The sequence below is a fragment of the Dendropsophus ebraccatus genome, chromosome 6 (genome assembly GCF_027789765.1).
Source record: "Dendropsophus ebraccatus isolate aDenEbr1 chromosome 6, aDenEbr1.pat, whole genome shotgun sequence".
NCBI classification, from domain to species: Eukaryota; Metazoa; Chordata; class Amphibia; order Anura; family Hylidae; genus Dendropsophus; species Dendropsophus ebraccatus.
In genome coordinates this window covers 83,285,697-83,313,330 of record NC_091459.1, presented here as the reverse complement: position 1 = coordinate 83,313,330, position 27,634 = coordinate 83,285,697, and the positions used below count along the sequence as shown (strand labels likewise).

The following is a 27,634-nucleotide window of genomic DNA, read 5'->3' as shown; positions in this document are numbered from 1 at the left end:
GACGAAAGCAAAGTTTGATGTAAAAACAATGTTATTTCAAATACAAATCATTATTTCTAACCTTGTCAATGTCTTGACTCTATTTTCTATTCATTTCACAACATATGGTGGTGAAGAAGTGTGACTTTTCATGGAAAACACAAAATTGTTTGGGTGATCCCAAACTTTTGAATGGTAGTGTATACACTGCACCACAACACCCCCCCACCACCACCGCGCTGTCAGCCCTATTCCAGCAGCTTACATGATCTCCACATTCCACCCGCACTAGTCCCCCAGCACATACATATACAACCCCCCCCCACACTATCCACCCACATCAGACGCTCTGTGGCCTGATATATTGTGATGTGGATGGATAGCATCTTAATGGGACCTGTAGTTCTACACAATATATCAGGTCACAGAGCTTCTGTAGAACTACAGGTCCCAGCAAGCTGCTGTCTGTCCATATTACAATATAACAGGTCACACAGTTTCTGATTTGCACTGATAGCAGCTTGCTGGGACCTGAAGTTCTACAGAAGCTCTGTGACCTGATATATTGTGTAGAACTGCAGGTCCCAGTAAGCTGCTATCCATCCACATCACAATATATCAGGTCACAGAGTTTCTGTAAAACTACAGGTCCCAGCAAACAGCAGGAAGCATTGCATCATGGGAAATGTAGTTTCATTACCAGCACCATCTTGCATGTATAGATCGGTTTTTAGAAAAACTTTTTCTCAGGAACGTCAGCAACTAGAAAGACGGGTGATGGCTCTAAATGCTCAGGGGGACTTGGTGAGTAAGGCCAGCAAGGTTTGGGAGCATTTCATTTTTTTAGCTCTTGGGGGAATACCCCTTTAAATGTTTGAAAATGTACTCTCCCCTAAATTCTGTACTGTCCCATGGACATGCATGTCATGCTGCAGCTAGTGACTTACCTTAGTGGTTTCTGCTTGTATGTATCACACATGACTGCTGAGGCCAGTGATTGGTTGCAGATTCACATGCACAATGTACACAACGTCACTGCAGACCGTCTGGTGGTAACTGCAACAGCTGGGAATTTTGGGGCTAGTTTTTTTTTTCTCCCATTCAAGCCTGTAGGAAATTTCCTAAACCTACTGGAAAATGTCCTTAATTGTTCACACCCAATTCTTACCCATTGTTTAGTGATGAATAGTCCTGCTTCCTTTGAATCAAGTCAAACTAAATAATGTTATAATTTTCCACATCCTTTAACTACCTGCTCCCTCTGCTAGATATGAATACATCCAGCAGAGAGTGTATATCTACTGTACATCAGGGCTGGACTGAGAATAAAATTCAGCCCTGGCATTGGAGAGCATAGAGGACCACTTGCTGCCTGGTTTATCTCAAATAGGTTTAACACCTTAAGGACGGAGGGCGTACATGTACGCCCCCGACGCCTTTGACCTAACGCATCAGGGCGTACATGTATGTCCTGCCAGCCGGCCGGGCTATGAAGCGAGCTCAGGGGCTAAGCTTGCTTCATAATGGCTGAGGGCCAACTGCTATAAGCAGCCGGGCCCTCATCCTCAATGGCGGGCCGCCGCAATAGCGCAGTAGCCCACCATTAACCCCTTAAACGTCACACAAAAATAATAAAATAAATACACATATAATATACTGTAACGTGCGTAATCTTCCGATCTATTAAAATAAAACAATATTGTTCCTGCACGGTGAACGGCGTGAATAAAAAGCGGTAAAAACCACCAGGATTGCAGATTTCTTTTATTACATTTTATATATTAAAAAATTAATAAACAGTGATCAATATGTGTAATCTACACAAATGTGATACTAATGAAAACTAGAGATTGTGGCATAAAAAATTATGCCCAATACAGCTCCATAGGTAAAAAAATAAAAGCGCTATAGGAGCCACAATAGGGCTATTTTAAAAATACCTAATGGCAAAAAAAGTTTTACTGTAAATAATAAATAATAATAAAAATAGTAAAACATTAGAAAAGCTATATAAACATGCATATCGCTGTATTCAGACTGACCTATAGAATAAAATACCGTAAAGTGCATTACGTAAACATGGAACCCCCCCAAACAGAGTTGCATTATTTCACCCCAATTGCAAATTCACCCCATAAATGATATTTTGAGCCTTTCGTCATTCATTTTATGGTGGATTGAAGGGCGCTATTACAAAGTCACCTGTTCCTGAAAAAAACAAGCCCTCACATGGCCCTGTAGGTGGAAAAATAAAAGATTTATAGCTCTTAGAAGGAAAAAACGAAACCGCTAAACTGAAAATTGGAGTGGTCCTTAAGGTCATTTTGGGCTCTGTCCTCTAGGGGTTTTCAGATTTAACCTTACCGCCCCAGCTCCTTTGTTATGAATCTCTATGAATGGAGCCGTGGGTTGGTGCATGACCTGCAGCTCTATTCATTCTCTATGGAGCCACTGAAAAGAGTCGAGTGCTGTGCTTGGCAGGTGTCTGCAGTACCGGCCGGGATGATCTTCACTGACACTGGCCGGGTCAAAGAACGTGAACACAGCCTATGGCTGAATGATATGCTATCAAATTTTGTAATAGATTTGTTGGGTTCATGGTGTTTTTTTTCCCCAAAATGCAGTATGCTGTAGGTATATGGTAAATTGTGGGTGTTTATTTACAATTTATAAGTCTATGGGGGGAAATGCATGCTCAGTTTGTTAGTGGCACATGAATGCTGCATTACAAAAAAAAAAAAAGCAATAATTGGGGTTTCCTGGCAAAAAAGACTGATGAGCTATTCCCAAGATGCCTTATCAGTCTCTGATCGGTAGGGTGCTCACATATCAGCTGTTCAGCCCTGTCCACACTACACAGTAAATAGGGCTGGAAGCAGTTTGTCCCTGTGTAGAGGCAATGACTAGAGGTAAGCGTGACTCCAGTAAGCTCGAGTGCAATCGCTTGGCATTTGAATACTGGTGGCTGATGAAATTGGATGCAGCTCTAGGGAGTCCTGGAAAACATGGATACAATCTATGGCCTACTCTATCGATCAGACACTGATGGAACTATCCTGTGGATGGCTCATCAGTCCATAGGTTTATACATAGTAAATAAACACCTACACTATACCAGACCTAAAGCATGCTGCATTGTGAAAATACACCATGGACCCAGCAAATCTATTACTAAATGTGATAGCATATCACTGGGAAATATATATGCCCTTACACAGGGCCAAAATACACGGACCTTTCTACCCTGATAGTAGTAGTGTTGGCAACGTTTTTCTGTCAGTTAAAAGTAACCGATTTAAATTGGATACGCTGACCGGATTGCAAAAACGCAGTGTGAACCCAGCCTAAGCTGGAGCTGCTGCACAGTACATTGTATCTATGTTAAAAACAACCGGTTGTTAATAAAGCTACTTCAGTTAAAAAAAAGTCACTGTGCAATGACATAATGTTGGGACTTGAGCAGTCTGGTGAGGCTGGTGACCAACTGCCACGATTACTGGAGCTGTAAACAAGTCTTGGGGCGTCTTGTGGTTTCTGAGGGGCAATTTTTTGCCCATTTTTACTTTTAAGGAGAGGCCTGATGGACGGCACAGCTCCCCAGTACATCCCAGACCATCTACTGGTAAGTATTACTGGTACACACTGCATACAGGACAGTGGAGAGTGACACTGATCATGGGGGGACACTGGTCATGTTAGGGGGCCATTAACTAGCTGACATTTATAAGACTGATCTGTACAGGACACAGATGACATTAGTGATGGCCGCCATGGACATCTGTAAGGAAATCTGTCATCTCCAAGACACAGCAGCCAGTAACCTGTAGTTTTATATGTAATAATTCAGATTATAGATAGATCTCTAATCTGGCCCATAGAGTAATATGGGGCTGTCTGCACCCTCCTCAATGGCAGATTGAGCTGCTCTATACAGACTGGATATTACAAAGTATAGGGGGAGATTTATCAAGCAGTCTTCCAGTAGCAATGGCCTTTGTTGCCCATAGCAACCAATCACAGCACAGCTCATTTCTGAAGAACCGAACACAACAAGAAAGCTGTGCAGTGATTGGATTATAAGGGCAACAATTCCCATCAATCTGCCCCAGTTTATTTATTGTAGGGGAAAAATGCTAATTCTCCTGGTTGCCAACAGCAACCAATCCCAGCACAGCTTTTGTACTGTGCTCTTAAAAAGTCAAAGACACAGAAGGAGGAGGGGTATGATGGCTCCTGGATGTTGTCATGAGCAGTGGTGGGTGTGAGTTGTATTGCTTATACACTAATAATATCACTGTACAAAATTACCCTACTGGGGTGGTCCTGGGCTGGGAAGAGGGATGGGAGGGTCCGCGTTAGGGGGCTGGGGTGAGCCTGGGCTGGGAAGGGCGCGGGAGGGTCCGCTTTAGGGGGCTGGGAAGGGCCTGGGCTTCAAAGTGTGCCACTGGGGGTCCACATTATAGCAAAGGACAGGTAAATTAAGGGTTGGGAAGGGTAATCGGGTTAGGGTGGAGGGGCTCCCTCATGGTGCCTTCACCTTGACGTGGTGAGGGAGCTTGTGTGCCTTGGTGATCCAATGAGCTAAGCTGGTGGGAGTAATACTCCTGGAGGGGTCACCCGTGCCAGACAGGTCAATGAGGAGAGGCCAGACTAAGTAAGGCACCCAGAAGAAAGGGATGGTATCCTAGAAATTAATTTTTAAAAAAAAATACAACGGATATATAATATGGACAATACATCTAGAACTCACAACACATATCAGTCAGCAGGAAACACAACACACACTACTATTCTCATCTGCTTTTGTTGTTGTTGACTGTTGTAATAGGCAAGCAGGGAATGACAGGACCCCTGCACCTAAGATTCCTGTCCACCACTAAGCTCTGTCTGATTTCCTGCTAAGGGCCCTATTTTCCCGAACGATTATCGTTCGCATAATCGTTAATGATTAACGATCTCAAACGACCGCTATTGCGAAAGACCTAAAGACGTTCACTCATTTCCATGAAACGATAATCGTTACTTATGATCGTATTTGCGATAGTTTTTTCTTCGCTATTTCTTATCTATTGCGTTCGTATCTACTGCGAACGACCAAACAACATCCTATTCAATGCGAACGATTTGCGAATGTTTGCGAACGAGCAACGATAAAAATAGGTCCAGGTCTTATAAAGCGATCAATGATTTCTCGTTCGGTCGTTAATCGTTAACTGCATTTCAACCGAACGATTATCGTTTAGATTCGAACAATTTAACGATAATCTGAACGATAATCGTCCAGTGGAATAGGGCCCTAAGCCTCAGCAATTTGTTATGCCCCCTACCCACCCACCTTTGCATTAAGCCCTTGGGTTTAGATCTAAATTGCTCTTCTGAGGAGCTTGTGCATGCTGGGAAATAGTAGATGAAAGTTATGGGGCGTGCTGGATACAGGGTGCTGGGGTGGGAAAAAACAGCTGTGAAGCTGTTCATGGACTGGCCCACTTAGCACACTGGCCCATCTGACATTTGCTCCGCTTGCCAGATGGGCAGTCGGCCCTGATCTATATACAGGGGACATGGCTAACCATGAACATAAACATTTAAGCTGGCTCCTAAATTGCCTTAATCCTTAGAAAGTGGATGCAGAGTCCCCTGGATCTCTTTGCTCCTATTAATCCACATCTGTGCGCAGATTGGGTGGTCTTAAACAGGCAAAAAAGAAAGGAGTTCTATTTTTTGCCCAGAGTTACCAAGTGTAATATATAAAAAGTGAATGTATTGCCTTCCTTTGCCCATTCGGACAATGTAATACTTTTCATCTCTTTTAGTATCTGGCTAGTCAAGCCCTATAGATGTTCAGCTCATTTTTTTAGTAAAAGAGAAGCTACATCTGTGAAGAAGAGCAGAAGCAGACATCACAGTAATCCTTTCTGCATTCATCTAGCGAGTCCCTTCATCCTTTAACGCATAATTTACTAGTTTCTATCTATTTTATGTTGCTCTTGATTTCTATTAATCTCAACTGTCTGTTGTGATTCTGTACATTTATTGAATGTGGGATAAAATGCCTATGGGGGATGTATTCAGTCTCCGAGCAGTCGGCTACATTGCATCCAGACATTAAAAATGCAATATTCTTATACATAAGAAAATTCAGTGTAAAGCACGGGCTGTTGTTATGCGGTAATGCCCCTGTGGAATAGAACTTCACCAGAGAACTGCAGTCTCTAACTTCACTAGCTGCCATATAGTTACATTCAATTCTTCTGCTAATGAGAAGCAACTTTGTGAAAAAGGAATAAGAGAAATCATATACCTTCCCCATTTTACTGAACTACTCAAGTCTCAGTCATTTTCTGACTAAACTATACTTTTGACAGCTTATGCCTAAAATATGACTGTATCTATATAACTGCATTTACACTTCAAAATAAAAAGAAAAATCATATAATAAATTAAAACCATTATCCAATTATCAATTACTGTACTGGAAGAGAAGAAAAGAGACTTGTTTAAACAAAAGATTATAAACCCATCTCCCTACCAATGGACCATAACATACAGTCAATGGACAGATACTACCAATGGGCACAGGATTTAAAGCTGTATATCGCTAAATTTAGCGTTGTCAACAATTATTTTACAAGTCTTAGACAAGAAAAAAAACATAACTAGTTAAACAAACATGAAATCAAGTTTCTATTTTGGAATTTAATATTTGTGTGCTCTATGCTGTTTTTTAGTTTTATTAACTTGAAGTCCTTTACTTTCTCCCTGCAGATGTCTGCTACAGATCACAAAGAAAGAGACAAAAGTATAGTTAAAGGGGTTATCCAGCGCTACAAAAACATGGCCACTTTTCCCCCTACTGTTGTCTCCAGGTCAGGTGTGGTTTGCAATTAAGCTCCATTTACTTCAATGGAACTGAGTTTCAAAACCCCACCCAAACTGGAGACAACAGTAGGGGGAAAGTGGCCGTGTTTTTGTAGCGCTGGATAACCCCTTTAACATGACTTTTACCCAAACAGGGAATTATATATAGGCAGTCTCTTCTACTAAGGAGTTTCGGAAGAAAGAGAAATGTGGATTAGCAGGCTTGTAGAACCAGTAACAGTTGACAAGGCAGCAGCTCCACCGTGTAAGGCCAGGGTTAATAATAATAATAATAATAATAATAATAATACTTTTATTTATAGCGCCAATTGATTCTGCAGCACTTAACATAGTTTTGCCAATTTTGGCCCCTGTGGCCATTAGGGCTCACAATCTAAATTCATCTGTATATTTTGGGTGTGGGAGGAAATAAGAGTACCCGAAGGAAACCCACGCAAACATGGAGAGAACATACAAACTCTTTGCAGATGTTGCCCTTGGTGGGATTACATTCATAAGGTGGTCCAGCATCCCTCTTTTACAGAAACCGATGATAACGGATGCCTCAGAAATGCATCAGTTGTCATCAGTTGTCCTGAATTTCTTTCCCATTCATTATCAGGCCGTACAGCAGGATGCTGCAAGATGCATTCTGCCATATGGGCTATCCAGCCACACGATTAAATTGCTAATCTACTATAGGGGTACAGGTACAACTCCCAGGGGGACCAGCTACTATAGGAGACAGCACCAGAGGGCGCCATCTACTACAGAGGGACAACAGGGAGCCCTCTCCTCTCCTTCTCGGAGCGCTGGAGGCAAAAGCAAGACGAAGCAGAATGCTTATGCCTTTACATGGCTATGTTTTCGATGCTCCAAAGACTTAATGGAAGTGGCACAGGATTGCCGGACATGCCATACATCAGAATGCTGCAAGATACATTCTGACATGCGATCTGTATGGTCATCCGTCGGCACTATTATCACGCCAGATACTTCAAACTGTCAGGGCTATGTTCCCACAGCGTACTTTTGAGCAAAGAACGGCTGCTGTTTTGGCTGGATCGGTGCTCTGGGGGGTGGTTTCCCCGCCCCCAGTGCTCTAAATGGCCTTACTAGACACTGGATTAAACTATAAGCTGCACAGAAACAGTGCTAAGGATGAAGGTAAGAGACATACATACCTTCATCCTCAGCGCCCCATGCACAATAGGGAGCTATAAGGGTTAGATTTGCCTAACCTGCTTTTAGTTTCCCAATAACCAATCATGTGGTTTAGGAACAATAACACATACCTGCTTCATCATAGGACCCCGACAGCTTCTCCAGCAGCTCTCTGTCTATTGCTAGAATCTGCTGCTCCAAAATCGTCTGGTAGGAAAGTACGCTGTTCTCTTTATCCCTTTCAAAGTCCTGAAGATGTTGCTTTAGCACCTCGGGCAGATGAGTTTTCACGTATTCTGCTGCCGACTGCACAACAAAGAAACAAAGTAATCATTTGTCTAATCCTCCAGTTTTTTGTAGCTTTTCACAATGTGTTTCTTAAAACATTTCCTAAAATGCCTCCAGCAAGAGGAACACCAAAAATCTCATCACTCTGGGTGAATGACAAAGTTTCCATCAAGAGAACGGGGGCTGGTTTACTTTATTCTGATGCATATTGCAAAATGTACTAAAATACAATGTCACCTGCAACATCTTCCTCCTCCATTATACCGACTGGGTCGTTTTAAGGCTGAGCACAGTCCATTAAATATCACACTTTTACATATTCCCACGTTTTACTCACAGATATCCCTGGGCAGGCATGTCCCAATTCTCTGATAACTATGTCCACAAACTGCTATAGAGTTTTTTTTTTTTTTTTTAATAAAAATAGCAAAAATGAGGTGTAAAGAGGCAGAAAAAGAAAAGAACATTGCGGAAGGTGAATATGTGATGACCGTGTACAGGTTTACTTATGTTATCTGCACTTAATATTTGAGATTGGAAGTAGCTATCTGACAGCTACAGTATGAAAGAAGGTCTTCACCACTCCCTCCCTTAGCTCCTCTTGGCAGTCCTTGTGTCAGAGAGGACAGGCTCATTTGAATGTGTAGCCACATATAAAATATGTCAGTAAGTAAAAGAGATTAGAACCTTTGCGCTGATGAATATCCTATAAGAATAGGAAGGAGTTTGGAAATATAACATAGTACGGTATGGTATGTACTTCCTTGCCCATGTGCAGCACTGAGCAACAGTCAGCTGGCAGGATATGTCATAAAGCTCCCACTGATGTCAATGGTAACTTTTATTGGAAACTTCTTTTTAGCACAGTAAAGGGGTTTCTATAGAGATCAATCAACTACATAAATAAAAGCTTCGACATGGAATTTGCGGCTGACATACATATTCTGCTTTTTTCTACATCTGTAAAATAAGCCAATCCTGAGTTCCCTATTTTATCTCTTGTTTATTACTAAGTATAAGTAATAACCTGTCTTGTGATATGTTGTAGCTGAATAAAACATGTCCACTTGGGATCCATCAGTGGCTCCTCCAGCAAATCTAATGACCAGTTGCATGCTGGCTGCATTATATCCTTAGATCTGTGAAATCCCTTTATGGCATTAGCTTCCCCTATAGTCTGTGAAATAATGGTAAGGAAATGCTATGTATAATCTCTTAAGAGCATGTAAGTAGTGCTCTCATGATGTAGTGATCTACTTAGCCATTCATTGTGTAAAGGTCTTTTGGCGCCTATGGCAAAGCTAGTGCAGGTAGAGGAAGCCCAACAAATCAATTGTCTATGTCTTATCCCAGGATATCCTCTAAGAGGTGACAATGTAATTGCTTACTTAGTACTTTATATGTCTCCCTCTTTACATCAATTTCCTTGCTATAATTCCACTTTTGGTCTGTATTTGAATTAGCTCTGGAGAGACAGAGCAATGTATTTGTAATCACTTCTTAGGTACACACCAGAAATCGCCATTCGTATCAATATGTTGGAAATGAAAAATAAAAAAAATCACTACACCCCCCCCCCCGTATCTTTCATTATGTTTGGATATATTGTATTTGTATAGTATGTACACACAATAAATCAAGGTTTTTTTCTTCTATAATACAGCACAGGCTATGATTAAAGGGTTCCCCATGTCTTGTTGCGGCAGAAGAATACAAGTGTATTGTAATACAAGTCTATGGGACCAGCATTTTCATACACCACATAATTTCACAGCAAACTATAGAGTTGCTGAGAGTTTGTGTTCTTGTTTCTCAAATATAAGATCTTTGGGGACAAAGAGATGAATAAGGATAGTGTAGCTTAGAGTGGAATGATGTATTCCTGTAGTTAACGGGTCAGCCGCCCTACTGGCTGTCTATACATTAGACTATATAATTTTATGGCTGTCAGATTGGCGGTCACCTGACCCAGTTACAGTAATGCAATGGCTAGATGTTCCTGAGCTGGGATGAAACTGCAAGAACAGTGGTGGGTGAGTGTGTATTATATGGGCAAAAGAAAGCAACATAAAACCAAAGAGCTTCTTTACTAAAATATAAAACAAATGACCCAAAAGGTAAAGCTGAATTTTATACAGGCAGACCCATTCCTCATATGAGCCCTAATCTAGCAGATTCACATTAGTTTTTTTTAATACAATTTTTTTATTTAGTTTTTTAGTGTCCAAACAAATATCAGTCATAGGGTGAAAACCTAGGGTGTTCACTAAATAGTGGCCACACAAAATAGACCTATCAGTTATTTTGTGTTGTCACAGCAAACCACGGCCGTAGTGTATTTTCTTTACTAAATGTCTCCTCTTATCATATAAGGTAAATATGTAAAGAAAAAAGAAAAAATAACTACCTAAGCACGTCAATAAAGTTTGGTTTTCAAATCTGTCACTTCCTGATGAGTAGGTATGAATCCAAGGGTATAGAAACAACTGCACTATTACAATTATTCATCTTGTTTCATGCAACCCAGCTTTCACACAGAATCACCACATACATCTCTTGACATACTCCATGCTGTTATGAGCAATCTGGCTCAGGCCTCATTCACATGGCAAACGTTGTAGGCAGCCGAGAGTCCTTCTCAGGCTATTACAGACTCAGAAACAATTATCATTCTGCCATTTGGTGTCTAGTGAGGTGCAGTATTCTCCCCTAATAGAAATGCCCCTAGATAAGGAGATTTCCACATTACAGCATGTACTGGAACATCATAAGTAATGAAAGACAAGTAAATCTCAGACACTGCTGATGTAATGTAGATAAAAAACACATTTAAAAAAAAAAAAAAAAAAAACTTGATTTGTAATCTACAAGGAGTGCTGGATATTTCCTTATCTTCCATTACCTCTGATGTTGAGCTAACTAGAGTTTGGAACAGTACTGCCTCTCCAGGCATGCTTTGCACTAACAGTGTGGCCATTTAATCTCCATGGACGCAGTGATCTGATGCATTTTTTCCTTTTTGTAGACATTTTTGTGTGTTGAAACATGCCTCAATTTTTTTCTACGAGAAAAAAAATATTTCTTTGCCTTCAGGTGACAATGAGGGGCAGACATAAGTACATTATGGGCCCATACACTTATGTGGGTAATGTGCTACAAATTCAAACAACAGAAAAAAAAACTAACAGTGTCCTCATTCAGATGAACCTATATTATGTGGGTTCTCATCCTTGTTAAATATACCTGTACTCTGTGGGCCCTCATCTTTGTCCGGCAGATTCATGTTCAGCCATCTATTCAATTTAAACAACGTGTGAACATAACCTTTCTGTCTTTTCAATCCACTCCTGGTTTTGGTTGCATAATATTGTGTGAGAACATAGCCTAAAAGTGTTCCAACCCATGTACAATAATAATTATAAGGTTTTTATATACCGTGTTTCCCGGAAAATAAGACCCCCTCCGAAATTAAGGCATAGTGATAGTTTAAAATAAGGCATCTCCCTGAAAATAAGGCACCCCCCCCCTGAAAGTAAGACCCCTGCTGCCACCATGCCGTTTCCTCTGCTGCCTCTACCCTCTACCACTGATGCCTCAGGCATACCACTGGTCTATGGCCCCCACATCCTGCCACACGTCCCACCGCATGCCCGAGGTCATGTCCTGCAACTCAGTGAGATGACGCAAGGGGAAGAGGCGGCGGCCCATTAGGGGAAGACGCTGGCCGCCAGCATGATAACGTCTATTCACCACTCTGTGAAGAGGCCAGGTGGTGTGCTGGGGATGCACAGTGTGGGGGTGTTGGTAGCTACGCCCATCCCGCTGTCTCCACCTAGAGGTCTGGCAGTCGCTGCCTTGTGCAACCACCGTGGTCTCACACTTGTCTCTGCACCACAATGCTGTTACCGGGCCTCGGCAGAGGAACATACCAGTTCTAAGGGGGACCAAGCAGTGAGGGGAGAGTCAGGACTGATAAGACAGTGAGGGGAGAGTCACGACAGATGTAGCAGTGAGGGGAGAGATAGGACTGATGGGACAGTGAGGGGAGAGTCAGGACTGTTTCGACAGTGAGGGGAGAGTCAGGACTGATGGGACAGTGAGGGGAGAGTCAGGACTGATGGGACAGTGAGGGGAGAGTCAGGACTGTTTCGACAGTGAGGGGAGAGTCACGACAGATGGAGCAGTGAGGGGAGAGATAGGACTGATGGGACAGTGAGGGGAGAGTCAGGACTGTTTCGACAGTGAGGGGAGAGTCAGGACTGATGGGACAGTGAGGGGAGAGATAGGACTGATGGGACAGTGAGGGGAGAGTCAGGACTGATGGGACAGTGAGGGGAGAGTCAGGACTGATGGGACAGTGAGGAGAGAGACAGGACTCATGGGACAGTGATGGGAGAGACAGGACTGATGGGACAGTGAGGAGAGAGACAGAACTCATGGGACAGTGAGGGGAGAGTCAGGACTGATGGGACAGTGAGGGGAGAGTCAGGACTGATGGGACAGTGAGGAGAGAGACAGAACTCATGGGACAGTGAGGGGAGAGACAGGACTGATGGGACAGTGAGGAGAGAGACAGAACTCATGGGACAGTGAGGGGAGAGACAGGACTGATGGGACAGTGAGGGGAGAGACAGGACTGATGGGACAGTGAGGGGAGAGACAGGACTGATGGGACAGTGAGGGGAGAGACAGAACTCATGGGACAGTGAGGGGAGAGACAGGACTGATGGGACAGTGAGGAGAGAGACAGAACTCATGGGACAGTGAGGGGAGAGACAGGACTGATGGGACAGTGAGGAGAGAGACAGAACTCATGGGACAGTGAGGGGAGAGACAGGACTGATGGGACAGTGAGGGGAGAGTCAGGACTGATGGGACAGTGAGGGGAGAGTCAGGACTGATGGGACAGTGAGGAGAGAGACAGAACTCATGGGACAGTGAGGGGAGAGACAGGACTGATGGGACAGTGAGGAGAGAGACAGAACTCATGGGACAGTGAGGGGAGAGACAGGACTGATGGGACAGTGAGGGGAGAGACAGGACTGATGGGACAGTGAGGGGAGAGACAGGACTGTTTCGACAGTGAGGGGAGAGTCAGGACTGATGGGACAGTGAGGAGAGAGACAGAACTCATGGGACAGTGAGGGGAGAGACAGGACTGATGGGACAGTGAGGAGAGAGACAGAACTCATGGGACAGTGAGGGGAGAGACAGGACTGATGGGACAGTGAGGGGAGAGACAGGACTGATGGGACAGTGAGGGGAGAGACAGGACTGATGGGACAGTAAGGGGAGAGTCAGGACTGATGGGACAGTGAGGAGAGAGACAGAACTCATGGGACAGTGAGGGGAGAGACAGGACTGATGGGACAGTGAGGAGAGAGACAGAACTCATGGGACAGTGAGGGGAGAGACAGGACTGATGGGACAGTGAGGAGAGAGACAGAACTCATGGGACAGTGAGGGGAGAGACAGGACTGATGGGACAGTGAGGGGAGAGACAGGACTGATGGGACAGTGAGGGGAGAGACAGGACTGTTTCGACAGTGAGGGGAGAGTCAGGACTGATGGGACAGTGAGGAGAGAGACAGAACTCATGGGACAGTGAGGGGAGAGACAGGACTGATGGGACAGTGAGGAGAGAGACAGAACTCATGGGACAGTGAGGGGAGAGACAGGACTGATGGGACAGTGAGGGGAGAGACAGGACTGATGGGACAGTGAGGGGAGAGACAGGACTGATGGGACAGTGAGGGGAGAGTCAGGACTGATGGGACAGTGAGGAGAGAGACAGAACTCATGGGACAGTGAGGGGAGAGACAGGACTGATGGGACAGTGAGGAGAGAGACAGAACTCATGGGACAGTGAGGGGAGAGACAGGACTGATGGGACAGTGAGGGGAGAGACAGGACTGATGGGACAGTGAGGGGAGAGACAGGACTGTTTCGACAGTGAGGGGAGAGTCAGGACTGATGGGACAGTGAGGAGAGAGACAGAACTCATGGGACAGTGAGGGGAGAGACAGGACTGATGGGACAGTGAGGAGAGAGACAGAACTCATGGGACAGTGAGGGGAGAGACAGGACTGATGGGACAGTGAGGGGAGAGACAGGACTGATGGGACAGTGAGGGGAGAGACAGGACTGTTTCGACAGTGAGGGGAGAGTCAGGACTGATGGGACAGTGAGGAGAGAGACAGAACTCATGGGACAGTGAGGGGAGAGACAGGACTGATGGGACAGTGAGGGGAGAGACAGGACTGATGGGACAGTGAGGGGAGAGACAGGACTGATGGGACAGTGAGGGGAGAGACAGGACTGATGGGACAGTGAGGGGAGAGACAGGACTGATGGGACAGTGAGGGGAGAGACAGGACTGATGGGACAGTAAGGGGAGAGTCAGGACTGATGGGACAGTGAGGAGAGAGACAGAACTCATGGGACAGTGAGGGGAGAGACAGGACTGATGGGACAGTGAGGGGAGAGACAGGACTGATGGGACAGTGAGGGGAGAGTCAGGACTGATGGGACAGTGAGGAGAGAGACAGAACTCATGGGACAGTGAGGGGAGAGACAGGACTGATGGGACAGTGAGGGGAGAGACAGGACTGATGGGACAGTGAGGGGAGAGACAGGACTGATGGGACAGTAAGGGGAGAGACAGGACTGATGGGACAGTGAGGGGAGAGATAGGACTGATGGGACAGTGAGGGGAGAGATAGGACTGATGGGACAGTGAGGGGAGAGACAGGACTGATGGGACAGTAAGGGGAGAGACAGGACTGATGGGACAGTGAGGGGAGAGATTGGACTGATGGGACAGTGAGGGGAGAGACAGAACTCATGGGACAGTGAGGGGAGAGTCAGGACAGGAAAGAAGTGTGAATTCTTCTCTGTGGGAAAATAAGACATCCCCTGAAGATAAGACATATCACATCTTTGTGAGCAAAAATTAATATAAGACACTGTCTTATTTTCAGGGAAACAGGGTAGCGCTAAAATATACTGTATAAGGCTGGGTTCATACTACGTATATTTCAGTCAGTATTGTGGTCCTCGTATTGCAAACAAAACCAGGAGTGGATTGAAGACACAGAAAGGATCTGTTGAAAGTTGAAATTAAGTGGATGGCCGCCATTTAATGGCAAATATTTGCTGGTATTTTAAAACAACGGCTGTTGAAATAATGGCCGTTATTTACTGTTATATGGATGGCCGCCATATAACAGTAAATAACAGCCATTATTTCAAAATAACAGCAAATATTTGCCATTAAATGGCGGCCATCCACTCAATTTCAACATTGTGTGAACAGATCCTTTCTGTGTTTTTAATCCACTCCTGGTTTTGGTTGCAATATGAGGACCACAATACTGACTGAAATATACGTAGTGTGAACCCAGGGTAGAAGTGCTTGCTTAGTACAATAGCCCAGCCATCTCTTATTCTAAATAGGATATGTACATGTAAATTTACATGGGTTTTTAGGTATGTTAATATAAGGGGTAAAGTAAGGATCAGAGTAACACACAATCCTAGGGCAGCCCCTAGGATGGTGTGATATTTGCGTATTTCGAACCCCAAATGATTGATATTTCCAGTTTTCAAGTAGTTTATTTTACCGAGCACAAAGGCTTTACCAAGGATAGGATGCAATAATGATTCTGTACTGAAAAGGCAAATGTCGCTTTAGAGGTAAAATATTAATAGTTTAATGCAAATAATGTAGGGTTGTATGGGGCGTTTGTCATCTTTATGCAAAATGAGTGCAGTTACTGCTCAATTAGACCTTTTGACCTCGACAAGAGTGTTATTTACTATCTCGCTATCTACACATTATTCTTTCCTGCCGCTAAATCTTAGAAACATTTATCACCACCCTAAGCAGAACACAGAACAACACTTTATCAAAGTCCCTGACCTTATAGAGGAGAAATTTCAATTTGCCTTCTGCACTGATAACAGTGCCTTGGTTCACACCAATCCACTCCTAGGTTCTGGGAAATGCTCAATAAAATATTTACAATGAATCCTGGTGTGGATTTCTCTCATATGCTCTGGACTTGTTCTCCAGTCACTCGTTTTTGGTAGACTTCTTATCAACCATAGTCTCACTATCAGTAACATGTAAATCCTGAACTATACATTCTCCTTCAGACCTCTGGACAGAGCTGATTACAGCTCTCGACTACGTTAAGACGTCCCAAAGACAGTGAATGGAGAACTGACCAAGTATGCGCACTCCCACTCCATCCACTCAGGGGGCAACGGACCACCCACCAATCAGCTAATTATCTCCTTTAAGAGGCAGATTTATAAAAAACAAATCTGAGCCTTTTCTGCAGCGTAAGCCCCACCTGTCTGATGAATAGGTGTAAATTTCTGTGCCCACTATGCAGTAGGCGAAGGTCCCGCTGGTTTTACTAAGAACTATGTGCCTTTTAGTAAATCCGGAAGACTGTATGAGGATGGGGCTTTATTTAAGACCAGCATACGAGTCCACTGATCTTAATAAATGTCTCCCCAAATCTTGAGATGACCCATATAATTCTTCTTTCCTCTCCCATGCACTGTCTTTGTGTTTTCTCCTTGATAAAAGGAGTTAACAATACTAAAAATGGTAGGAAATGTAACCAGATTTATTTTAACATGGGGCTCTGATGCTTTACACTTTTAGGCTATGTTCACACTACGTAAGTTCCGTAGTAATCATGGCCGCTGTCGCCGATTTGCAACAACAGCCGTGATTACTACGGAACTTACGTAGTGCTGCAAGCTAAGGGAATCCCGGACGGAATGTATACACGTAGAATAGTATACACATTCATTGAATAGCAGACGCAGAAAACCTGTCAGTGCACACAATGGAGCGTGTGGCTCCGGCTGCATGCTCCATTGTGTGCAGCGGGGAATTGGGATGCGGGCGCCAACTGATGCGCCCACATCTGAATTCAGCGGTAGTGAAGATCATCCGGATGGTACTGCAGTACTGGCCGGGATAATCTTCTCTGACACCGGCCATTCCGTGACCCAGCCGGATCACAGAATGGCCGGTGTCTTACTACGTAGGAACATGGCCTTAATATTATTGGACCTAAATATTCTAAAACCATACGCAAAACTGAACAGCAAGAGTTGAAAAATATTTTAGCTTGAAGCTCTACAGAGCTGCATAGATCTGGGCTGTAATACAAACTGTTTCAGACTCAGTACTAAATGGATAAAGCAAATTTTATTTGAATGATTTCTATATGTATACTGTAGAATGATATTCTGAGATGGGAGCGTATGCTTAGTCATCCACTAACACATTTTCTACACAGAACATTCAACACTTTTCTGCCCTGGTCTCTGAATTGAATATACACACCGTAGTACAAATCTGTACCATAAATACAGTATCCAAAAACCCTTTAATTTTTATGTTGTTTTCTTGCAGTGAACACAAAATGTAAAGAATGAGCCATCACACTAGCCTTCTTTTATTAATTATACTTTTACATTCATATCGTTCATGGTCAAGAGGCCACACTTTACATACCAGAGACAATGCACCGTCTACACATAAGGTATTATTCCAATGAGTCATTATGTAAAACACAACTGAGAAGAATGTTTTATCTTATTTGTAAAGAGAATATTTTAGAAGTATTTCCTCACAAAGCTCTCCAGTTCAGACATGACATCAATAACCTTGTCTATGCTGCATATGCTTTTATGACTTGAACAAATGTGTGATCTTCCCAAGATCAATAAAAAGAGTCAGAAGGAAATTCAGAGTTCTAAGTATGTCTGGGGAATAATATTATTGCAGGGCACTCCTTCTGAAGGCCTTGATCCATATTGTATCTGTCACTTATAAAAAGAAAAGAATCTAAATGCTGTGTCATGTTCAAAGTTCTTCATGGGATTACTAACCACTACTGTCACACACTGGTTTTACCGATTTTTATATTAAAAACCTGATAGCTGCCATGATATAATAGAGAAATTGTAAGGATGTCCTATTACATAAGATAGCTGGCATTCATCGGACAGTTATGTTCTCAGATCCCCCTTCCCCAAAATATCTACAAGGCTTAGCCATGTTATTTCAATAGGGAGAAAAAGTGTAAAGGCCCGTTTACACGTGCCAATTATAGTCAATGTGTGCTCCTAGGAATCAGGAACCTGCATGTCGGATGATTGTAAATCCATCAGGGTGCATGGGGGCAGGGCTTTATGTACGATTGGCATACAAGTAGGCCAGTCTTGATAATTTCCCCCCAAAAGTTTTAGATGAAATTTACCCCAAAACAACGCCCTGAAAGCCTTATGATGTAATGTGCTAAGAAATAATGAGTTTAAAGTGCTACACAGGGGCATAACTACCACTGTAGCAGCCATAGCAGCGTACCATTGGTCAAACATGGTGGTGGTAACTGGTGGCAGTACTTACATTGCAGGTCCCTCAGGCAGTGCTCATGGTCACATGGCCCACTCCCCGTTCTTGCACTCTCCCTTTTATGGTCTCTTAATGGCAACTAAATGGACATATATACTGTATATAATTGGATTCCTATGCCCATTAGACCTGCTATATTGCAGGGCTAATGACTGCTGGGTGAGCTGATCTGACTTTGACTTTTGCTGATACTTAAAAATGCCGGGAAATATGGAAGGAAACATTATTCTGAACAGTAAGTCACAAATTTCACGGTGAGGAAACTTTGCAACTTTTAAATACAATTTTCAGGTATTAAGCCTCCCAAATGTTTGAGTTGATGGCTTTAATTCATTTGGAAATAAAAAAAAATCTGTAGGATAAGACGCAGAATAATCCTTCTGTGTGTTTGCTGAACGAAGAAAGGTTTTAATGCGCTTAGATTACTTTCTAATCGCAACAAGAGATTTCCTCTAGACAAATAGAAATGACAGCATGTTCCCTGCATACTCTGAAAGCATGCTTGGGTTTATATTTAGATTTATTAGGTCAGTGACTGATTAAATTACAATATTTAAATATCACCGCAACTATGCTCAGGAATGCCGAATGGAAAATGCAGCAGACATGATGAGCCTGTGCCATTCAACTAACTGTTAATAGAAACCACACCATGCGATTTCCAGGAGGGATTGGTGACCCTTGTATCAGATGAGGCACCAGATTGTATTCATCACATGGTAATGCACAACATGGACCTGATCCTCACAAACACAAATCTGACAAGGCAAAACATGCTATAAGATAAAAAGCCTAAGTGAGCTGCAATAGTATTGTAGTGCGACAGGTAGTTTTGTTGTTCTTTTGGCTCTCTGTTTGAAAGTATAAATGTAAAGCTTTAGGCCCTATTCACATCACGTTTTGGGGCATACATTGGGCTATATATACAGTAAGTATCCATTTTTGACAGGTGGCTGATGTTTAGTCTGAGTATGCCCTGAAACATGCTGTGTATTGGGCCATAGGCTGGGTTCACACATCGTACCTGGTAAGTATTTGTAACCCAAAACACAGAAAAAGGTGCAAACATTGCTATTATAGGTTCTTTCTGTGATGGTTCCACTGCTGGTTTTCTCTAAAAATACTGACCAAATAGTACATGCAAACTGAGCTTTCAAAGTACAAAGTTTCATACTACAAATATTTTTTACAGAATGGCGTTCCTCTCAATACATAGGGAATTTTAAGCCATTATTCTGTTGGTTGTGCCTGTTTTTTTTGCGTCAAATTCATTAATGTGGCGCATGCCCTTTGTCAATTTGGAAGGTTTTTTCACAGGTAAAAACTAAAACCCGACCATCCCGACACACAAGTCTGTCGGTTGTGGTTGGTTTTAAAGGACACACCCATAACGCATCCACTTGGCGGGTTTTTGGACAGATATGAATGGTTTGTCTGTGTTTTTGTTGGGTCTTGTTCCACTCCTTTAGTAAATGTGTCAGAAAACTAAACCGACAGGGAACATGCACAAAAATTTCAATTTTTGTATCGACTGAAACATAATTAAGAAAGCTGCTTTACAAACAGATATGTTTTTCCTCTCCAAGAGAGCATTTTTTTCATCTCCAGAATTTCATGACCTTTTGTATCCTATTAATTACGGCAATCATTGTACAGGGGTCCCTCAACATACAATATTAATTGGTTCTGTGAGGATCATTGTATGTTGAAACCATTGTATGTTGAGACCAAAACTCTATGGAAAACTGGAAATTGGTTCTGAACCACCAAAATGTCATCCCAAAATAAGAAAAAAATAAAAAATTAAAGGAAAATAAGCAGCTAACTCAAATGGATAAAGAAAGTCATTACATACAACAGTAAGAAAGAGCTACTGAAAGCTGTAAATTACTTTCTCTGTAGAGGATCAGAGCATTTCAGGGTCCTGTACAGCTTATACAGGGTCCCAGAAAAATAACATGAAGCCGCCCTTACCTGGTGCTCATACTGGCCCAGGTAAAGAGCAGTCCAGGACCTGTAGTATCACATTGTACTGTAAGATAGGGGATACTCGAGAGACAATCACTGCATCCACTTCAGTAATACTGGGGTTTTACCAGTATAATGGCCACTTCCATTGGTCAATCATCTAGTTTTTTTTTTACATGTTCCCCATATCTGGACAGTCTGTAGCATTGTATGTTGAGTCAAGTCTCAAGTTACGATGGTCTAAAAAAGGAATATTGTATGTTGAAAATATTGTATCTTGAGGCCATTGTAAGTTGAGGGATCACTGTATAGGATAATTTCATAGTTTGGGTTGTTACAGATATCAAATATGTATTTATTTTATGTTTTCCAATTTTTATTATAAAGAATTTCAAAGGGATTTTTTGTGATTTGTTGCTTTTGCATGTTGTTCAACCCCAATAACATGCATGTAAATTCAACCCCAACTTTCATAAAAATCCAATGGCACACTACATCAAGTCATGGGGGTGCTAATACACTGACAAGGGTGGCCGCCTCTTCTGTATATCTAACCACTTAGATGCCCCAGTCAGCACTGACCACAGCAGTAGTTAGGACAGGAGTTAGGTCCAATCCCAGCTATTGCAGCAGTAGGTTACCTTAATGCTACAATTAACACACACAACTAGTGGCTAAACATAATTGTATGGCAATGTGCCTTGAGCACCCACCACCAGTGGTGTAAATCTACAGATAGGTGTTGGTAGGGGTTAAAAATACCTTACTGTATTGTGTTTAGAGTTCCTATGAAGCCTTTGTGGAGGCTTTAGGAAATGGCAGTCCCACAAATATGGCAGAAGAAGTGGATTTTTCCCCCAGGTATATTAATGAATCATTAAAGGTACAAGAATCTGCAGAGAAGGCAGCTGCTAGAAATAGCTGCAAACAAGATGCAAATTCCTTTATTCCAGCTGTTATTTGAGGCATCAGGAAAGGCTTTCATGCTACTCATTTAGGAGGTATAAAGGTTGACACCTTATTAGCATATGTACAGATGCACAGCTCTAAGATCTCAATGTATTCTAATTACCTACGATTGTTGTGGCCAAAGGAGACAAACAAAATCATTTACAAGACGCTTTCTACACCGGAAATTGCTTGATAATCCAATTTGATAAAGACATCTGCCATTCTGACCATGTGGAAATGAGTAATAATTTGCCAAAACTGAAGGATACCTGCTATTTCAGGTGACTTTTCCGAATAAACAATTGTGTATACACGAGGAACAGAATTATTTCCAGCCACTATTTGACCTGTATATGGCATGACACCAACAATGTAGCCCCTACCATTAAACGTTTATAAGCATGAATATATATGGAGAGAGAAACCAAACACAACTACATGCAGGACAAGATCATGAAAAATATTATATTCTTTACTGTTTGAATCTTCCCAAATACAAAAATGGTATTAAAAGTATATATATATATATATATATATATATATATATATATATATATATATATATATATACACTTTTTATACCATTTTTGTATTTGGGAAGATTTAAATAAGTGAGTTAGTGGACACTGTAATCCTGGGCCCACATGTGACTGCATTTTTTGTATTCATTATTTGTCTATGCATACTCTTTGTTTATATGGTCTTTGTACCAAGCACTGTACTTACAATGTGTATGTCATGCATCTTGGTTATGATTATGATGCATCATAATTGTAACACTATACACAATAAAAAAGAATATGAGTTTTTTCATGATCTTGTCCTGCATGTAGTTGCCTTTGGAATATGCCAGTGAATATCATTGAGTTCGCGGGATGGGCAGAACTTCAAGTGGAGGCTGCGAGGCGGAATCCATTTGAAGTCTCTGGGGGAGATTTATGAAAGGGTGTAAATAATAATTTGCTGTAAACTGGCCACAGCAACCAATCACAGCTCAGCTTTCAGCTCTAGTAAAATATAAGAGTATCTGTGATTGGTTGCTGTCGGCCGTTTACACCAGCAGGGCCGTCTTACCCATCGGGCAAGGTAGGCAGCTGCCCGGGGGCCCTTGCTGTGCAGGCCCGGATTGGTAATCTGGCAGACCGGGCAAATGCCCGCTGGGCTGCCCGATTGCCAACCCGGGGGGGGGGGGGGGGGGGGGGCGGGGGGGTGGCAGGGGGGTCTATACTATGGGGGGGGGGGGCTGGCTGCACAGGGGGTCTATACTATGGGGGGGACTGGCTAGCTGCACAGGGGGTCTATACTATGGGGGGGCTGGCTGCACAGGGGGTCTATACTATGGGGGGGGACTGGCTGGCTGCACAGGGGGTCTATACTATGGGGGGGCTGGCTGGCTGCACAGGCGGTCTATACTATGGGGGGGCTGGCTGCACAGGCGGTCTATACTATGGGGGGGCTGGCTGCACAGGGGTCTATACTATGGGGGGGCTGTCTGCATAGGGGGTCTATACTATAGGGGGCTGGCTGCACAGGGGGTTGCAAAGATGGGGGGTTTTGATGGCGGCGGCCGCGAGGTGGGGGGGGGGGTCAATTCGCACCTCTGCCCAGGGGCCCATAATGCTGTTAAGACGGCCCTGTACACCAGGTGTATATTTACACCCTTTCATAAATCCCCCCCCCCTCTGTGCATATTTCATAGTGTGCACATACCCTTAGTGTGTAATCATTTTCCTCTGTTAGAGATCAGAGGCATATGGAGGTACAGTAAGACCACACAGACTGCTATGTATAAAACTCAGTATTTGTAGCCATAGTGCATCATGTCTTGTGCATGAGCTCTTGGAAGTAAACGAAATTATTATATAAGTAGAACATAATAACATATGGATACCACTACCCTCCATTAGCTCCAAGATCATGTACTGTATATTTAACCTAAGTAGAGAAAACATTTACTGAAAATAAAGAACTTTGGTTTTTGGAGCAGAACCATGACTGGCTCCACTTTGCAGAGCATGACAGAGAAAACCTCCTCGTCTTTCATATCAGCCTTTCACAGCACTGGCTGCTAGCAGTGTGCAGAGCTAATCGGACAGGACAGTTCTAGTTTTGCGTGACGAAACCTCGATATGTATTCACCAATGACAAATCTATTTTGAACTTTCTATTGTTGTAGGGTTTAATGCTGTTAAGCATGTACTGTATACCAAAAGAGCAAGCTAAGTTCCCATCCATGTGTTTGTCTATCAAGAATAAGTAAATAGTGGTGGAAACATCCAGACAATAGCAGAAATTATTCCATCACACCTCACATTATGAACGTCTTAAAACATCAACCCATGGCCTGTGAGTTGTAATCCATTAATCCAGATGTAAATGTTGTATCTCCTCTTGTCGGTAATAACAGAAAAGGACCTACTGTTTAAATCAAGTTTTTAAAGGGAACCAATCAGCACAATTGAGCTGATATGGTTCCCTGAAGCACTGTATACAGCTCCTGAGCAGCCCACGGCAAGTACCAGCCGCGGCTGCAGCAAAAGCTGTATACCGGCTGGCAGAGGCGGAGAGGTAGCCATCTGGGTGATTGGCTCCCAATTGGGCTGATTGGCTCCCTTTAAATTTAGCAGATGATTATGCAACTATCTAATAATCTTTACCCAAAAGAGGCCTGGTATGTCTGTTGTAGTAAATTTTCTTGCATTTCCCATAAAAAAAACAACATCATAGAGGATATTTTCTTAGAACTTTGTGTTGTGGTATTTCTTTGTTATTAGGTTATAAATAAGTTCACAACTGGGTGTAACCAGTTTGGGGGGGGGGGGTGTCACTACACAGTCAGCTGTCAATATATTCATAAACTTCTAAAAAGGATAATACATGAATGGAACAACGCAGAGTTAAAAGAAAATGTGTTTCAGGATTGTTATTTCACAGGGAATACAAGTGTTTACTAAAACAGACATGTCAGGAGTGGTGACAGGTCCTCTTTGGTTCCGCAGCAATATATCTGTCAAGCATAGCCTTACAAATAGCTGTGAGAACGTCTAGGTTTGTCTCTTTGTATTTGCCTTTCAAGTCACTAGCAATAGTAATCTGTGAAATTGTGCTGCTAACTATTACTTCTATGGGGAAAAAACTGTACAGCTGGGAGAACATATCTCCTGCCAGTCTACCCTTTACCTTTCATGCCAAAAGGGCAATGATTATTATGCAAATATGCAATATGTGGGGTGTTTCTGGGAGCCCAAAATGTAGGACTCAGAGCTTCTAATCTTCAAAAGATTTCAAGTCTATCTATTTATCTATCTTATCTCTATGTACTCGCCTGAATGACAGTGTGTCAGTCCCCCACATCAGTATAGAAGATGAGCAGGTCCTCACCTCTGGTGCTAGATCCCACTATTACGCTTGCATAGCAATCTAAAGCAGCTTACATCAATAGGATGCATTTGACATTAAAGATTAGACATTTCTTTAATTGAATTCTACCAATATTGCAGCATTTCTCTTCAAGGAATATTCAATAAATTATCATATCATTACAGTAATTGCTCTGATTTGCACATATGATTTTTTTTTTATAGAAGCTGGTACATTTCTATGTTAAAGTCCCCAATTCTAAAGTGTACAGCAGGGTAGAAGTCTAGCCAAACGATAACTAGATTTCTCCATTTTCCAGCTATTACTGGAGCAGATATTATCCAGTTCCCTAGTGTCTGTCTCGAGCTCTGCCTCCACATCTAATTATATCCTGTGTAATCAGCTAAAATAACAGATCACTTAGAAATCGCTCTTGATTTGCATTACAGAATCAGATTATCAGGAGGGGCGACCATCTGACTGGTAATTACTAAGTGATTCATCTCCCACATTAGAGGTGTGAACACGTCCCCTCTTCTATGACGACTGACCCTTCTATGACAGCTGCAAAATGGGTACCCTTATGTAATAACACCAGGCTACTATCACTTCACAAAGTATACGGAACTAATAAACCAGTAACAGTAATATGAACTAAATGAGGCCACCTGTATTAGCATTCTCCATCATCGTGAGTGTAAAACTTATGACAGTCTGTAAAGCTGCCCGCAGTCACAAGCTGTTGAGTCCTCTTATAAATATGCTAAAAGAACTATAAGGGGCTTGCAGATCTGACAGCACATGTCTCAGGAAGCACTGATCAAGTTTACCAGTTTCTGTCCAATTCTATTGTTTTCCTTTAAAGGGGTTATCCAGCACTACAAAAACACAGCCACTTTTTTCCAGAAACAGCCCCACTCTTGTCTCCAGCTTGGGTTTTGTTGCTCAGTTCTATTGACGTGAATGGATCTTAATTGCAAACCACACCTGAACTGGAGACAAGAGTCGTGTTGTCTCTGAAAGAAAGTGGCCATGTTTTTGTAGTGCTGGATAACCCCTTTAAGACACTCGGAAAAACAAATAGGCACACGTTGCTCCAAGAAACTGGAGCCCATTATTCGTGCCACGCTATGCCTCCGGGCCTGGCCACCTGAGCTATAACTTTTTTTCATAGATAGATCAATGTGAGGGCTTGTTTTTTGTGTGACATCCACCATTTTTTCATAAAATATAATGTGAAACCTAAACTAAAATTAATTTGTGGTGGAAAAAATGGAGTTTAATTTTTATGCCATTTACTGTGCGGTAATACTGACATGTTAGCATTGATCTTTGGGTCAATCACAATAATGCCCCATTTATTGGAATAATAGTTAGTTTACGCTGTTGACCGTGCAAGATCAATAATAATAACAACAGGACTATTACACACGTAACAATATTAACTATGTTAATTTTTTTTACAAAAAATTATGTTTATGAGTTTACTTTTTTTTCATTGGAAAAGGGGAAACGGGGGAATGATTTGAATTTTTATTAGGAAATAATGTTCTTTTTATATTTTTAAAGACTTTTTTCTTACAATTTGTTAATCCATTAAGAGGATGTTAATAAGCTTTCATTAAATTGCTTATATAGATCTATGCAATGCACCATACTGATCTATTAGTTCAGTGCTCTACTGATTCAAACAGTAAAAAGGGCAACATTGGGGTATGCACCCACTGGGTATGGAGTGACCTCAGCTGCTAAGCTCACTCCATACTCACCCAGCTCCAAGTCATAGTACATGTATGGCTGCTTGACATAAGCAGGTTAAAACAAGAAGATGGTCCAAGGAAAAAAATGATTAAATATGCGCTCTTACTGCAGCATGTGAGGACGGCTCATCTAGGGTGCTCTTACACAGTGCTCTCTTTGCTGCCACTGTGAAGCTAAAACCAGATATGAATCATATAGAATTAAATAATATAAAGAACAGATGCTACTTATCCCCCCCCCCCCTTTTCAATATCAATGCACAGCACATTGTTACTTTGAGTTAGGAATGAAAACATAATATTTCTGGAAGAAATCCACATGCAGGCTTTGCCTCGGTCACATTTTATGTTATAATCCCAATGCAACAAGATAGCCGTGCTAACCATTAGACCAATATATTATATTTAGTTTTGCCATAAATTATAATTTTTTTTATTAAAGCCATCAATTACACTCATCTTTAATGTGTGTCTTCTATTCCCATATGTCTGTGCATCCAGCAAACAATGAAAACCATTACTTATAGTTCAGTTCCACTCGGCGGGAAAATTGTATAAGGCCTCCTAGCATTGATTTTTTTGGGGGGGCTGCTGGCTCACTATATGCAACACATCATACCATGAAAGAGCCAAACAGATCCTAAAGGAGTGATTTGAAATGGTGCCAGAAAGCACATCACTAGAAAAGGGCCCACCAGAGACTACCACTTATGGTGCTCCAAGGGAAACCTAAAAAGGAATTATGAGTATTAATTTTTATAGTCCAGTTGGGTATATAAATACCATTACTGTGGTTGTACTGCATTGTGATATTTGCCTTGGATATACTTACATCCTTACATATACAACCCACTATAATTGT

General features: G+C 42.4%; 1 protein-coding gene across 1 annotated transcript in view; it reads right to left on the bottom strand.

The window, feature by feature from the left end:
- Positions 1-27,634, bottom strand: part of PPM1L (protein phosphatase, Mg2+/Mn2+ dependent 1L) — a 175,809-nt gene that overhangs the window by 43,373 nt on the left and 104,802 nt on the right. The window contains exon 3 of the mRNA XM_069973841.1: positions 8,133-8,307. Within this exon, the coding sequence (XP_069829942.1) occupies positions 8,133-8,307 (175 nt within the window). The remainder of the gene's footprint in view (positions 1-8,132; positions 8,308-27,634) is intronic.